At 44.7% G+C, this 12,787-nt stretch overlaps 1 protein-coding gene across 2 annotated transcripts in view; it reads right to left on the bottom strand.

Annotated features, from left to right (window-relative positions):
• Positions 1 to 6,344: 6,344 nt before the first annotated feature.
• The window catches only part of PSTPIP1 (proline-serine-threonine phosphatase interacting protein 1), a 94,026-nt gene continuing 87,583 nt past the window's right edge, over positions 6,345 to 12,787 (bottom strand). For both annotated transcript variants that reach the window (XM_025210841.1, XM_006029380.3), the window contains exon 15: positions 6,345 to 8,639. In XM_025210841.1, the coding sequence (XP_025066626.1) occupies positions 8,508 to 8,639 (132 nt within the window). In that variant the 3' untranslated portion in view covers positions 6,345 to 8,507. The remainder of the gene's footprint in view (positions 8,640 to 12,787) is intronic.

The following is a 12,787-nucleotide window of genomic DNA, read 5'->3' as shown; positions in this document are numbered from 1 at the left end:
TGCTCCCGTGCTCCAGCAATGCAGTTGGGGGCCACGTGGTGCTGGAGTGACCGCTTACAGGGAAAGCCTCCACAGGCAGACACTTTTGGGGGGGGTGGGAGTGGGAGGGGGTGGGGCTGGCCTGGCCTGGCCTTTTTCCTAACTCCTGTTGGCTTCCCCTGGGTCCTACTGCTCCTGTCAGCTTTGACAGGGAGCCTAGAGCAGATAAATATTAATTTTCTAAACTTTATAGTTGCCCCACGGGCTGGATAGAATGGCTTAGTGGGCCGGATCTGGCCTGAAGGCTGTATCTTGCCTGCCTCTGAGAAAAAGCATACGTAAAGTGGCAGAAGAGGATTTTCTGCTGGCTTCCTTATAGTCCCTTCCTATGTAGCTGTGTCCAGATGGGAGGATTTGCTTGTAGAGCTACATGGGTTAGTGGATGTGATCACAAAATCTGTCTAACATCACTCTGCCAGCAAAACTTTGTAGTGTAGAAACTTAGCCCCAAAGAACACCAGCCTTCAGAAGAGAAAATGTATTGGTCCTATAGCCAGACAAGGTTCTTTGGGTAAATCCAATATCTTTCAGTTTTACCCAAAGAACCTTGTCTGTCTATATCCTTAGATCAACACAGCTACAACTTACACCCTTGGTCCTATATCATCATGGCTAGAGACAGACGTTACATACAAACCGATATAAATGATCAGAAACCGGTTTAAACCTTTAGAACACACAGTCAGTGCACATAAACCAGTTTGAAAATGGCTGAAATTGGTTTGAGATAAACCTGGTTGAATGTAGTATCAGACTTAACTGATTTGGGTCAAACCAGTTTATGCAGTGTCTGTCCAAGACCCCTTCCTGGTTTAAGTTAAATCAGAGTCCCCCAGCATCCTGGCATGCTTTCTGGGCTGGGTGGGGCCCTCTGCTCCAGAGAGCTGGGCTGGCTCCTCCCCTCTGCTCCTGGCTGGAGCTGTGACAGAGACTTGCCAGTGTCTGCCTGGTTTCTCTGTGCACCCCCTCCTCAAGCACTCACTGCTTGAGCAAGGATCCCTCCCTCTTATCTCCAACAGCATGGACCCTAGAGAATGCTAAGATGGGTCTGTGTAAGGCTGACTGAACAAAGGCAGAGTTTTGGCTTAGGGTGTCTTGGACCTAATCAACAGGTAGCTGGTAATGTTCCTCCTTGGAATGTTCCCTTCCTTGGAAATAAGTTGTTTAAGATGAGTTTGAACTAATGAGAGAGGCTTTGTTTTCTGATGGGGTGCTAAATGCTGATAACAGAGCTGATAAGTGCTCTGTTATCCAGAAGGTGGGGGAACCCCCCCCTAATCGGAGCGTCCTGCGGGGGCCTGGCCACACCCCCCTCAACTCAGCACTGTGGAAGGGAGGGGAGGGCTGCTCTACCAACCCCTGGCTTCCAGCCTGAGCCACTGCAGGCATGTGCCTGCATTTTTTCAGTCCAGATGGGATGTCTGTGCAGTTACAAATTGATTCAGCCTAGGCAGGTTAGACTAACCTGCAAAGATGATATCAATTTAGGTTCATGCTTTTTGAATGTCTGTCCCTAGCCCATATGTGCAGGAGATCTTTCTGGCTAGTTCCTGGTTGGTATAAAAGACAAGCAGCCATATTCTGTGCAAGTGATGCACACCCTGTGCCAGGACTAGAACCTCTCTACATACCTACTCTCATGTGAGGCATGCCAGCTCCATGCTGCATGCCAGCTCTGTGCTGCTGAGGTTATTGCCTAGTTCAACACTTCATGGTTGGAGAACTGCTGTAGAGGAGAAAGATGTTTCTGCTATTTCCTCTTGGCAGCTTTTTATGGCCTCTCATAGGATTTGATTTTGTTCCAGGAAGATCTTTAATATCTTTTTCTGGAAGGACTGTGGGCTTGACAAGGATGAAGAAGGGAAGTAGGGGATACTCTAAGGCTATATCTTGACTGCAAGTTTAACTCAAGTTATCTATACTTAATCTGCTGGAAATAGCCTAGTTTGAGTGAAAGTAGCTATGTTTGTAATAGGAGTATAAAGTGATTGCCTTACCAGCTGATGAGTTGTGCTAACCTGAGCTGTAACTTATACTTCATGGCACACATGGCTTGAGATAGAACAACCATCACAGTCAGTATAAAAGCTTTTTTGTGTGGAGAATATTAAAGTTAATATTTTAGGTAGTGTCAACTGGGTAGATTGGAAATGCTGGTGGGTTTCTTATGGCCTGGTCAGGATTTTTGTGTGTAATAGGTATGGTCTGGCAATGTTCCACAAGGCAATGAATTGCTGTCTCTTGGGCAAAATGTAATCCACACACTAAAGCAGAGTCCAAGGCAGCTCAAGAAATTTATCACATATCTGCCCTTTAACTCATTTCTCTGCACACATCAACCAAAAGCTATTTGTCTGCAACCAGATTTCTCTTACTCGTGAGGCTTCAGGTAAAAACACAGATCTGTTTCTCAGCCTGAATCTCTGAGGACAGGTCCATGTGTATGAATTCTGCTCCTTCCTCTCAGTCCCAGGGGGGTAGTGATTCACAGCAGTGTGTGCTACTCACTGTACTGTGCCATGAAGCAAAAGTTCATGAGGAAGTAGACAGCTTTGCTTAGTTAGGGTATGGACAGACATAACATTTGAAGCACTTCAAATGCAGCTGCACTTTAAAGCACTTAAAAATGGAGTGCCTCAGCTGCCAACAGATGCGTAGTCTCCCAACATGCTCTCTGGCTTCAGGGCATCAAGCTCACAGTTTGCTGCATGCAGTAGCACTCTTAAACCAGAGGGCATGACAGGAGGCTGTAATCCTGCAGCTCCACTCCCTCCTCTTTGCCTCCAGCGGGGGAAGAAGTTGCCAGCTGTCTCAAGGGGGAGGTCAGGCCTTGGGTCTCATGGTTCATGCATGGGAGATGCTCTGAGCGCGTGGAGGTGGAGTGTACGTGACGGCACTCATTGATAATGTACCCTGGTCTCCCACCTATGGACAGCACTGTGGGATGTTGGAAGACAAACGGAGCCCTCATATATTTTGCAAAGTGTGTGCATGTAACCTGAAGCACTTCACAATAAAGTGCTTCAGAAGGCCTTTGTCCACTCTGAAGACAGCTGCAGACAGATGGCTGCAGACAACTTAAAAAATGGTGATTGGGTGAAAATCTGACCCCTTATTGCATGAAGTATCAGATAAAGACATTTCAAATGTAGCATCTTCTCTAACTTGTGTCTGGGGAGCCCCCAACCTGTCCCTGTTTTCAGAATTGGAGGGAGTTCAGTTGTGGGGGTTTCAGCCCCCCCCCCAGACAGCAGGGCAGGTGTATTGGACCCTCCCCCCCCACAAAGTGGAGGGGTGCCAGTTCACCCACCCCACCTTTCAGCACCAGGTAGGGAGCCCCAAGGATGAGCTCCCTCCACTGCCTTTCCCCACTCCCAGGCTGAAAACAGTGAGCACTGGCAGAGAGCCTGGCTGTTGCTATGGGAACCTGGCTGCAGGCTCCAGCCCCAGCTAGCTCCCCGCCCCAACCAAGAGTGAACTGCTGTTTGGTTTGGGGGCTGGGACAGTGCTTCCCAAACTTTTCCTCAGCATGACCCCAGGGTGCTGCACTTGGGCAGTAGTAACCGGCAGCTCCCTTCTCAAGAGCACGGAGGCAGAAAGAGATCTTGGAGTCATTATTGACTCCAAGATGAACATGGACCGACAATGCAAGGACACGGTCAGTAAGGCTAACTGTACCTTGTCCTGCATCCACAGGTGCATCTCAAGCAGGGCCAAGGAGGTGATCCTCCCCCTCTATGCGGCACTGGTCAGGCTGCAGTTGGAGCATTGCATCCAGTTCTGGGTGCCGCACTTCAGGAGGGATGTGGACAGCATTGAGAGGTTTCCAGAGGAGCGCCACCTGCATGATCAGGGGTCAGCAGGGCAGACCCTATGAAGAGAGGCTACGGGACCTGAACCTGTTCAGCCTCCACAAGAGAAGGCTGAGGAGGGACCTAGTGGCCGTCTATAAACTTACCGGGGTGACCAGCAGGGTTTTGGAGAGACCCTGTTTCCCCTAGCGCCCCCCGGGGTAACAAAGAATAACAGCCACAAATTGTTAGAGAGCAGGTTTAGACTAGACATCTAAAGGCACTACTTCACAGTCAGGGCAGCTAGGATCTGGAACCAACTTCCAAGGGAAGTGGTGCTGGCTCCTACCCTGGGGGTCTGTAAGAGGAGGCTTGATGTCTACCTGGCTGGGGTCATTTGAGCCCGGTTTTCTCTCCTCCTCAGGGCAGGGGGTCGGACTTGAAGATCTACAAGGTCCCTTCCGACCCTACTTCTATGAATCTATGAACCCCATTTCTGGCCCCATTTCCTTAGTATGGCCCCTCACTCCCACAATCCCATCCGCTGATGTTGCAACCCCATTTGGGGTTGCAACCACAGTTTGGAAACTGCTGGTCTGGGGTAATGTTGTAACTCGGAATGCTTTGCAGAACAATCTCTGACTTACAGCTGGAAGCTGCACTTTTATCTGCACCCGCTAAGGCTGCGTGTCCACACCCTTGTTTTTGGTGCCTTTTGTGTGAGACATCTTACCAAAGTGATACCTAAGTTAAACCAGTTGTGTAAGTCTTGAACAGACAAACCAGATGCTTTTAAAGTTAGGGAGTTATTTGTAAAAAAAAATTTCAAATCTCTGATGTTTATGGACATTAAGCATATGGCCTTCAGTAAGAAAGGTTTCTTTGCCTTCTTCAACAGTATGATAATTTGTTCAGTGTGGTAGTTTTGCAGCAAAAAGTATTAAATAATTCCAGTTCAGTCTTTAACAGTCTACAGACTTAGACAACACCCAGATTTAATCTTCAAACAACCTCTCACTGTCCAGCTGGGTAACACCTTGGGAGAAAGTGTGTTCAGACAACTAGGCTATTTTTTGACCACTTCCTCAGTTCTATTTCTGATATGCTGACAAGTTTAATTGCGTGGTTATAAATGGTTTTGTAAGTAATTATAAGCCAAGCCCTGCTAACCAAAGGAGAGAAGATTAAACATGAGAACATCCCTTTTCACCTACTGTGTAATCCCAGTTTAGCATGCTGAACCCAGATACCATAATAATGAGTACCTTACAAATGCCACCATACGTAAAGCCTTCTGCATATAATTTATTTCACTTAATTGGGGAAAAACTGGTAGGGATGAGCAAGTTTTCACAACCACGTGACAGTGTAAAATGATTTTATGAGGTTTCGGTAGCAGGCAGCCTACGAGAGGGGCTGTCAGCTGAGACATATAATCAGAAAATACAGATAACTGCTCACCTACTGCAGGACATAGTAGCTGGAAGTAATGTTCCAGTATTTGGTATGAAACCCAGAGATAGATGTAGTCTTAATGGAGTATCTTTGTATTACTTATTTATAGATCACACAAGGTCTTGAAGGAAATATTCTTTTTTATTACAATCACTTGCAAAATGTCTGCCAGTATGTATGTATGTATGTATTCACTGCAATTCTGTTTTAATGGGTTCACTGTTAAAGGAGGCAAATATCTGAATTTTCTATACTTTCGTTTTTGTTTCAAGGTGATTACAGTTGTTTGATTAGCTACATAATAAGTAATTCAGACAGCTGGCATACAGTGCCATGGCCTATTGGAACCCACAATTCCATAGCTATAAAATTGAAACATAGCCAGAGAAATATCCTCCTGGCACCATCAGCCTGCACAGAGCACATTATTATTACCGCTTACATTATGATTAGTGCCTAGGAGCCCAAGTCCAGTATTAGCTCCATGTACAGTACAATCAAGCAAAACAAAGACAGCCTGGGCCCCACAGAGCTGCTTATTCTCTGCCTTGCTTTTTGGCCAGCACTGGGAAGCCATCCCTCTCTGCAACTTCTGTTACCTTCTTTATGTGAGACATTAGCCTATGCCAGGTATTTCTATATATGCTGCAGGCCAGGATTAGAAGTGGATAGAAATTCTGGCAGGGAAGTCGTAAGAGTGACAATTGGTGGAGGTGAGAGAGTTCATATTGAATGAATACTCCAAAGGATGGGGGGGCTGTGGTACTTAGTTTCCGACCAAAGAGATGGATTAAAAGCTGTTATGGGTGGGTGCTGATTCATTTGTTTCATAGTAGCTAGGGTCAGGAGGGACCTGAACAGATCATCTAGCCTGACCCCATGCCACAGGCAGGAATGAATGCTGGGGTCACAAGACCCCAGACAGGTGATCGTCCAACCTCCTCTTGAATTTGCCCAAGGTAGGGGCGAGGACCACTTCCCTGGGAAGTTGGTTCCAGATTTTGGCCACCCTAACTGTAAAATATTGCCTTCTGATCTCCAACCTAAACCTATTCTCCATCAGCTTATTACCATTGTTCCTCGTCACCCCAGATGGTGCTGGGGAGAAAAGGGCTCTGCCTATTTGCTGTTGATCTCCCCTGATGAGTTTGTGAAACAGTCCCAGTGATTGTTGTTGCATTTTCATATAGATTTCTTTTTGGCTTTAAGATCTTGACTCCAAGCTGAATGTGTCTCCTCACTTTATCTATTTCTAGTGATCATCTGAGCTTCTTAACTGTGGGTTTGCTTCAGTTTAAATCTGAGATTTTGGAAAACAGTAAGTTCATTCTGTCCCCAGTAAATAGTTTTCTTTAAGCAAATCCCTGAAGGGTTTTGTTGTCTCTAAATGCTAAAGGGAGATCATATGGTCTGTTGGGTAAATACTATGATTTTTTGAGAAGGATTCCCAAATACCAGTCACTTGAGAGACTAGAAATGCTCTGACCTGTGGAGAAGTCAAGCTTTTGCATGCAAAATGCTCAGATTTGCTTAAGAGAGCTTTGTTAATGTGAGAACGCAATGTGGGGGAGGTAAAAGGAACCAGGACAGATCTATGACAAGGATCTCAGAGATTTTTGAGGAGGTCAGATCTTGAAAGGGAGAAAGAGAAGATCAGGCAGGCTGGAAGATGGGATGGGGGATTCGTTTTATATGTGCCAGTTGCTTGGGAGTCTAGGATGTGATTGACAGCTTCAAATTAGAGCTCAGCTATTTTGGGTGGTGCTGCTACAGTGAAAGGCTTCACGTATTTTATTTTTAAACGTGGAAGATGATGAAAGAGAGCTGTCCTAGGCAGAAGGTAGGGTGGGGGATGCACCATATAAACCAGTGGTTCTCAACTGTTTTAGACTTGACACACCCCTCTGCAAATGCCCGCTCTTAGCTTTCACTCTATTATTTTTCTATAATAAAAAAGAGCAATTCTTCTGTTGCAAAGAACTCAGAAAGATCAAAATAGGTCAGAATGTTTTTAACACTAGGGTTTGCAATGTGAAAATTATGGGTTTATCTTTTGAATCATGGTTGCCCACCTAACAATGCTAACATTGTGCAGCATACTGCAGCACCTTTGAAAGGATCCCAAGATATCCCAGGGTGCCACAGCACCCTGGTTGAAACTCACTGATACAGACTAGCTGAATCAGAGATGAATAAGCTTTTGTGAGCAACAGCTCACTTCATAAGTGGCATCTGACAGGGTAAGCTGTTGCTCGCAAAGCTAATGCATCTTTGATTCAATTAGTCTATAAGGTGCATGAAAGAACTGATAAGGTCTGACACAATCCATCAAAGAGAGAAAAGGCCACACTCGGTCTCAGTTATCTAATATCACCTCATTGCTTTTGGATCCAATGCAAAGTTGGGGTTGTGGAAGACTTGGGGTTTAACAAATCATAGGAGGAGTTGGTGATGATTGGTAAGGGCATATATTTTCTTCATGTCAGAATGGTTTTTAGAGCTACGTCTTGGGTTTATGATTTTCTATCAGTTCTATCATTTCTCTTTGACAATAATTATGGGTAAAGAATAAATAAGTTCAGAATAACTAAGGAGTCTCCATCCTTGTCCCTTTGTGCCTACTGGATGAACCTCCATTTTGCGTTGTACAGCCAAGACCTAGGTATGACAAAGCTGTATTTATTCAAACCACTAAAATACATGTATCTGCCCCCCAAATGGCACACTGTCAGCAAGGATGTTAAAGTTGCTTACACCATTGAAGAAGAAAATTGCTATTTGGTGGAAAAGGCCATGGAAGTGATTAAAAAACCTAATCAGGGTGGCACAAAATTACAGAGGAATGGTCCTCATTTTCTACTCTTGAAAGTAATCTTTTAGTGCAGTTAAGTAGATTCTTCCCCTTTTCTCTCCTCCATGCTTCTAACATTGAAGTACTCTGTTCAATGTAAAATGTTGATAGGTAAGTCACAGTGGCAGTGAGGGAGAAGGAGGGAAGAGAGAAGAGAACTTTGCGAAAAAAAGAACCCCCTCTTGCGTCTCTGGGAAAAAACTACTTCAGTGTGGAGGGAAAGATGTAGAAAAAATGTCGTTTTGTTAGCCCCCCAAATGATGATTTTAGAAGTCATGGGCTCCTCTTGGTCAGTCATGGCTGGCCATGTCCAGTATTTTGAGTAATAAGGTATCTTTAAACTAGAGCCTTGAAACAAGTGCAGCTTTTCATCAAAGCTTTTCAAGGTAGGACCCTGGCACAAATCCTTGTTGACCATTCCTCTCTGCTGTCCACCAGCCATCCTCGCTTTCTTCAATGACTGCTATGATGTCTCCTTCATTGATATCCAGTTCATCAGTGTTCTAAAAGGAGACACAATCGGGAGAGTGGAGATATGGTTAGCATCAGTACTGGGACTCTCCTATACATTGTTTATGTTGTGTTGTTTTGTTATCCTAATTCTAGTGGTCTTGTCATTCAGTTGTCCCCTTAGGTGTATCCTGATAAATGGCACACTGATAATGAACTGAAACATCAGACAGTGAGAGACTGTCTGGTCATAGTAAGGCCATTGACTTTCTCCCATCTCCTGAAGATCTCCGCAGAACAAAACTACAAACACCCTCTATTCTTCTCTGGCTCTGACTATACCTTGTTTCATAAGAATATCTTTTGCCAGAAGGGATCTAACTGCAATCGCATCCTGAACAAGCAACCAACCAACCATGCTTCTTTGTAGCCTACAAACAGTACAAGGCTTAATCTCCAAGGGATATAAAATTACTACATCCACTGATGCCAACTCAGCATAGATTTCTTAAGTTTCCTGCATGGTCCCTGGTATTGAGCATTGGTAAATAAATGTCTGTGTAATTATTATTCCTGAAATGACTCCCCTGTTCCCCTCCTCCCCTCCCCAAGGAAATTGGAATAATAGTCAGTCTGGCTAGCAGTTCATTCAGTGGGGCTGCCCTATTTTGTGTAGGAAAAGGCAAGCATCTCGGTACTCAAGTGCCATAAAATATAAACAGTAATAACATAGGATATAGTAAATGTGTCAGTTAAATCTGAATATATTGCTTGAGAGAGAGTTAGGGGAGGGGGAGAGACCTCAAAATTAATGGGAACTGAAGATAAAGCTTCTTTTACTAGTGGGAAGAATCTTAAGTGTGTCACACTTGTAAATCTGATCCTAGGTTAGGGCTCTTCCACCTTCATGAAAGGAATGTAATAATTTGCCTTGGGGAAAATGTCATGAATGAGGATGCACAGTAAACTGAGCCTATGCAAGCCCTAAAGCAATTGAGTAAAAGTACTGTCATTAAAAAGCAGCTGAATCTCCTGTGCTGCAAAGAAAACTCCTCTTCAGCTCTGCTGACATAACCCAACATTGCTGGGCCTTAGAATCTGACCAGCGTTTGCCTCTGAGGAAGCATTCTTTAGGTGGCCTGTTTTCAAGGTGGTTTTCCTTGTCTCTTAACACAAACCCAAGGGCATTCAGTGATGTTCAAAACCAATACAAGGGAATATTTTCGCACAGCCTGCAATTAAACTGCAGATCTCTTTGCCCATTATGTTGCTGAGGCCAAAAGTTTAGCAAGCTATAAAAAAGGATTGGACATTTGTATGGAGAACACAAGCCCCACAGCTAATGCTAATTAAGAAATTATCAACAGGGCATAAACTGTTCTTTGACCACTGAGAATTAAGATGAAACCACGAGGGACAAGATTAGTCTACAGTAGAGAAATGAGGAATTTCTTACAACTTTCCTTGTAGCATCTGGCCACTGTCCTAGAGAACATATTACATAAAAATTGATGTTGAGTCTTAACCAGTATAATGATTCCTTTTCTTCTGTGTTCCTGTTTAGGAACATTAATGGCTAATACCTTTAGCTCTTGCTCTGCTTGGAATTCTGGAAGTTAATAAAGTGGATAAGGTGAAGCTAATGTTATTTGCCTTACTTATAAAGCACTTTGAAAACTACAGATTGAAAGGTGGGTGGTTTTAGGCTAATTCACTAAAACAGTTGTATACTGTACTGTCTGGACTATGACTTCATTAATGATATCAAACCTAATTATGTTTGATACCAGGAAGGGAATAATACACTAACTGAAGAGCAACACACATCCTCACCACTGTCTTGAGGTTCGGCGAATAAGACATCCCAAGCTCCATGACATTTTCCCCTGGGGACATTTGCTGGGACTGGCACTTGGGAGGAGCAATCAGCAGGTGGTGATAAGGGAAAATGTGAGCTAGGGCTATGCACACACAGGTAGGGACTTCCATGGGTTGAAATAGCTCAACATTTGTGTGTGGTGTTTGTTATTTTTTGTTGTGGATTTTTTTCCTTGTGGACCCATTTAATGGAACTAAATTATACAAATTCTTGGTATTTCCATCATGCATGAACTGCTATAGCATGAGAAAACTACATCTCTCATTGTTTCAGCCCCATTAAAAAGGAATAAAAGCCTCAGGCGGGTATTTAGGTGAAAAATGGATACAAATAGTTGTACTGCATATGCTAGAACTTGCACACAAATCATAGCTGAGGCAGATGTCAGGTCAGGAGTCTGGAGCTAGCAATAGTTATGAACATAAAATCACTGTGACGTATTTTAAAACCCCTTTGTGACATAGGGGTTGTGTCTTCCTTGCTATTGGGTAGAACTTAAAACATTGCATCAATCTGTGTTTGAAGTAGGACTCCACAGGTGTTTGGTGGAAGAGAAGAAGTACAGCGTTCAGATTAGATTGAAAGTTTTGGCATATCATTTAATTTGAAGATGGAGTGGATTTTGTAAATATGATCTACAGTCATTTTCCCTTGGAAAATTTAACTTGTAAAGTAGGGTCAGAATGGGTCAGTACTTGCATGGGAGACCTCCAAGGAAAATCTAAGTGGTGCAGAAAGGATGCCATTCTTTCTGAATTGGTGTTGAGTCAGTGTCGTCCGGGCTAGGGACACACATTACACATAAACTGGTTTAAGTGATCAGAAACTGGTTTAAACCTGTAACAGAACAGATGTTCAGTGCACATAAACCAGTTTGAAAATGGATGAAACTGGTTTGAGATAAACCTGGTTGAATGTCATATCAGACTTACCTGTTTTGGGTCAAACCGGTTTATGCAATGCTTGTCCCAGACCCCTTGCTCGTTTAAGTGAAACCAGACTCCTCCAGCATCCTGGCATACTCTCTGAGCTGGGCGGGGCTCTCTGCTCCACAGCAGAGCTGGCCCTTCCCCTCTGCTCTGTGGCTAGAGCTTGGCAGAGACTGCAGGTGTCTGCTTGGCTTCCCCCTGCTTCCCCCCTCTCCACTAAGCAGGGATCCCCGTCCCCTCTGCCTTAGACACCTCTCAGCGTTAGCTAGCAGACCACATGTTCGCTACAGTCTGTGCTGTGGCAGATGGGACAAAGGCAGAATCAACAGATAGCTAGTAATGTCCCTCTGTTGTTTTCTTAATGGGGTGATAAACACCAAGTTAAGGGTGATGAACGCTGTGTTATCAATTCCCTGCTGGGCTGGTCAGGAGTGGGGGGAAACCCCTCCCTAATCAGTGTCCTGCCAGGGCCTGGCCACAGCCCCCTCAGCTCAGCACTATGGAAGGGAAGGGAGGGCCGCTGTAGTGCCCCCCAGCTTCTGGCCTGAGCCATTGCAGGCACGTGCCTGCATTTCTCGGATCTCTGTGCAGTTACAAACCAATTCAGCCTAGCCAAATTAAACTAACCTGCAAAGATTTAATCAATTCAGGTTCAGGTTTTTTGAATGTCTGTCCCTAGCACAGTGTCCTGCTTGCCACAGTATATGATCATGAGCTAAAAGTAATGCTGTTTTAAGAAAAGCTGTAAAATGGGGAGCTGGGCATCTATAAGATTTCATAGACATTAGGGCTGGAAGGGACCACATAAAATCATCGGGTCCAGCCCCCTGCCCAAGGGGCAGGAAGTCAGCTAGGGTCAAAGAATCCAAGCAAGATAGGCATCCAAATGTTTCTGAAAGTGTCCAGAGTAGGTGCCTGCACCACCTCGGGGTTTAGTCTATTCCAAGCCTTGGTGACTCGGACAGTAAAGAAGTTTTTCCTTATGTCCAGCCTAAAACGGTCTTGCAGGAGTTTGTGACCATTGATCCTTGTCTTCCTTTGGGGTGCACCGGTGAACAAGTGTTCGCCCCGATCCTGATGCATACCCCTTATGTACTTATAGGCTGCCACCAAGTCACCCCTGAGCCTATGTTTCTCCAGGCTAAACAGTCCCATGGCTCTCAGCCTCTCTTCATAAGGCCCGTTCTCTAGCCCTCTGATCATGTGTGGCTCTCCTTTGGACTCTCTCAAGCTTCTCCACATCCTTTCTGAATTGTGGAGCCCAGAATTAGATGTAGTACTCCAGCTGCAGCCTCACTAAGGCTGGGTACAGAGGTACATAAGAATCTTGTGCTCCTTCTCAGTTAGTATTGGTTCCACTGCCCTGTCAGGATTCCAGTTAGAATATGTATGT

This window comes from Alligator sinensis, unplaced genomic scaffold (genome assembly GCF_000455745.1).
Source record: "Alligator sinensis unplaced genomic scaffold, ASM45574v1 scaffold319_1, whole genome shotgun sequence".
NCBI lineage: Eukaryota > Metazoa > Chordata > Crocodylia > Alligatoridae > Alligator > Alligator sinensis.
This window is presented reverse-complemented; position numbering and strand designations above follow the sequence as displayed.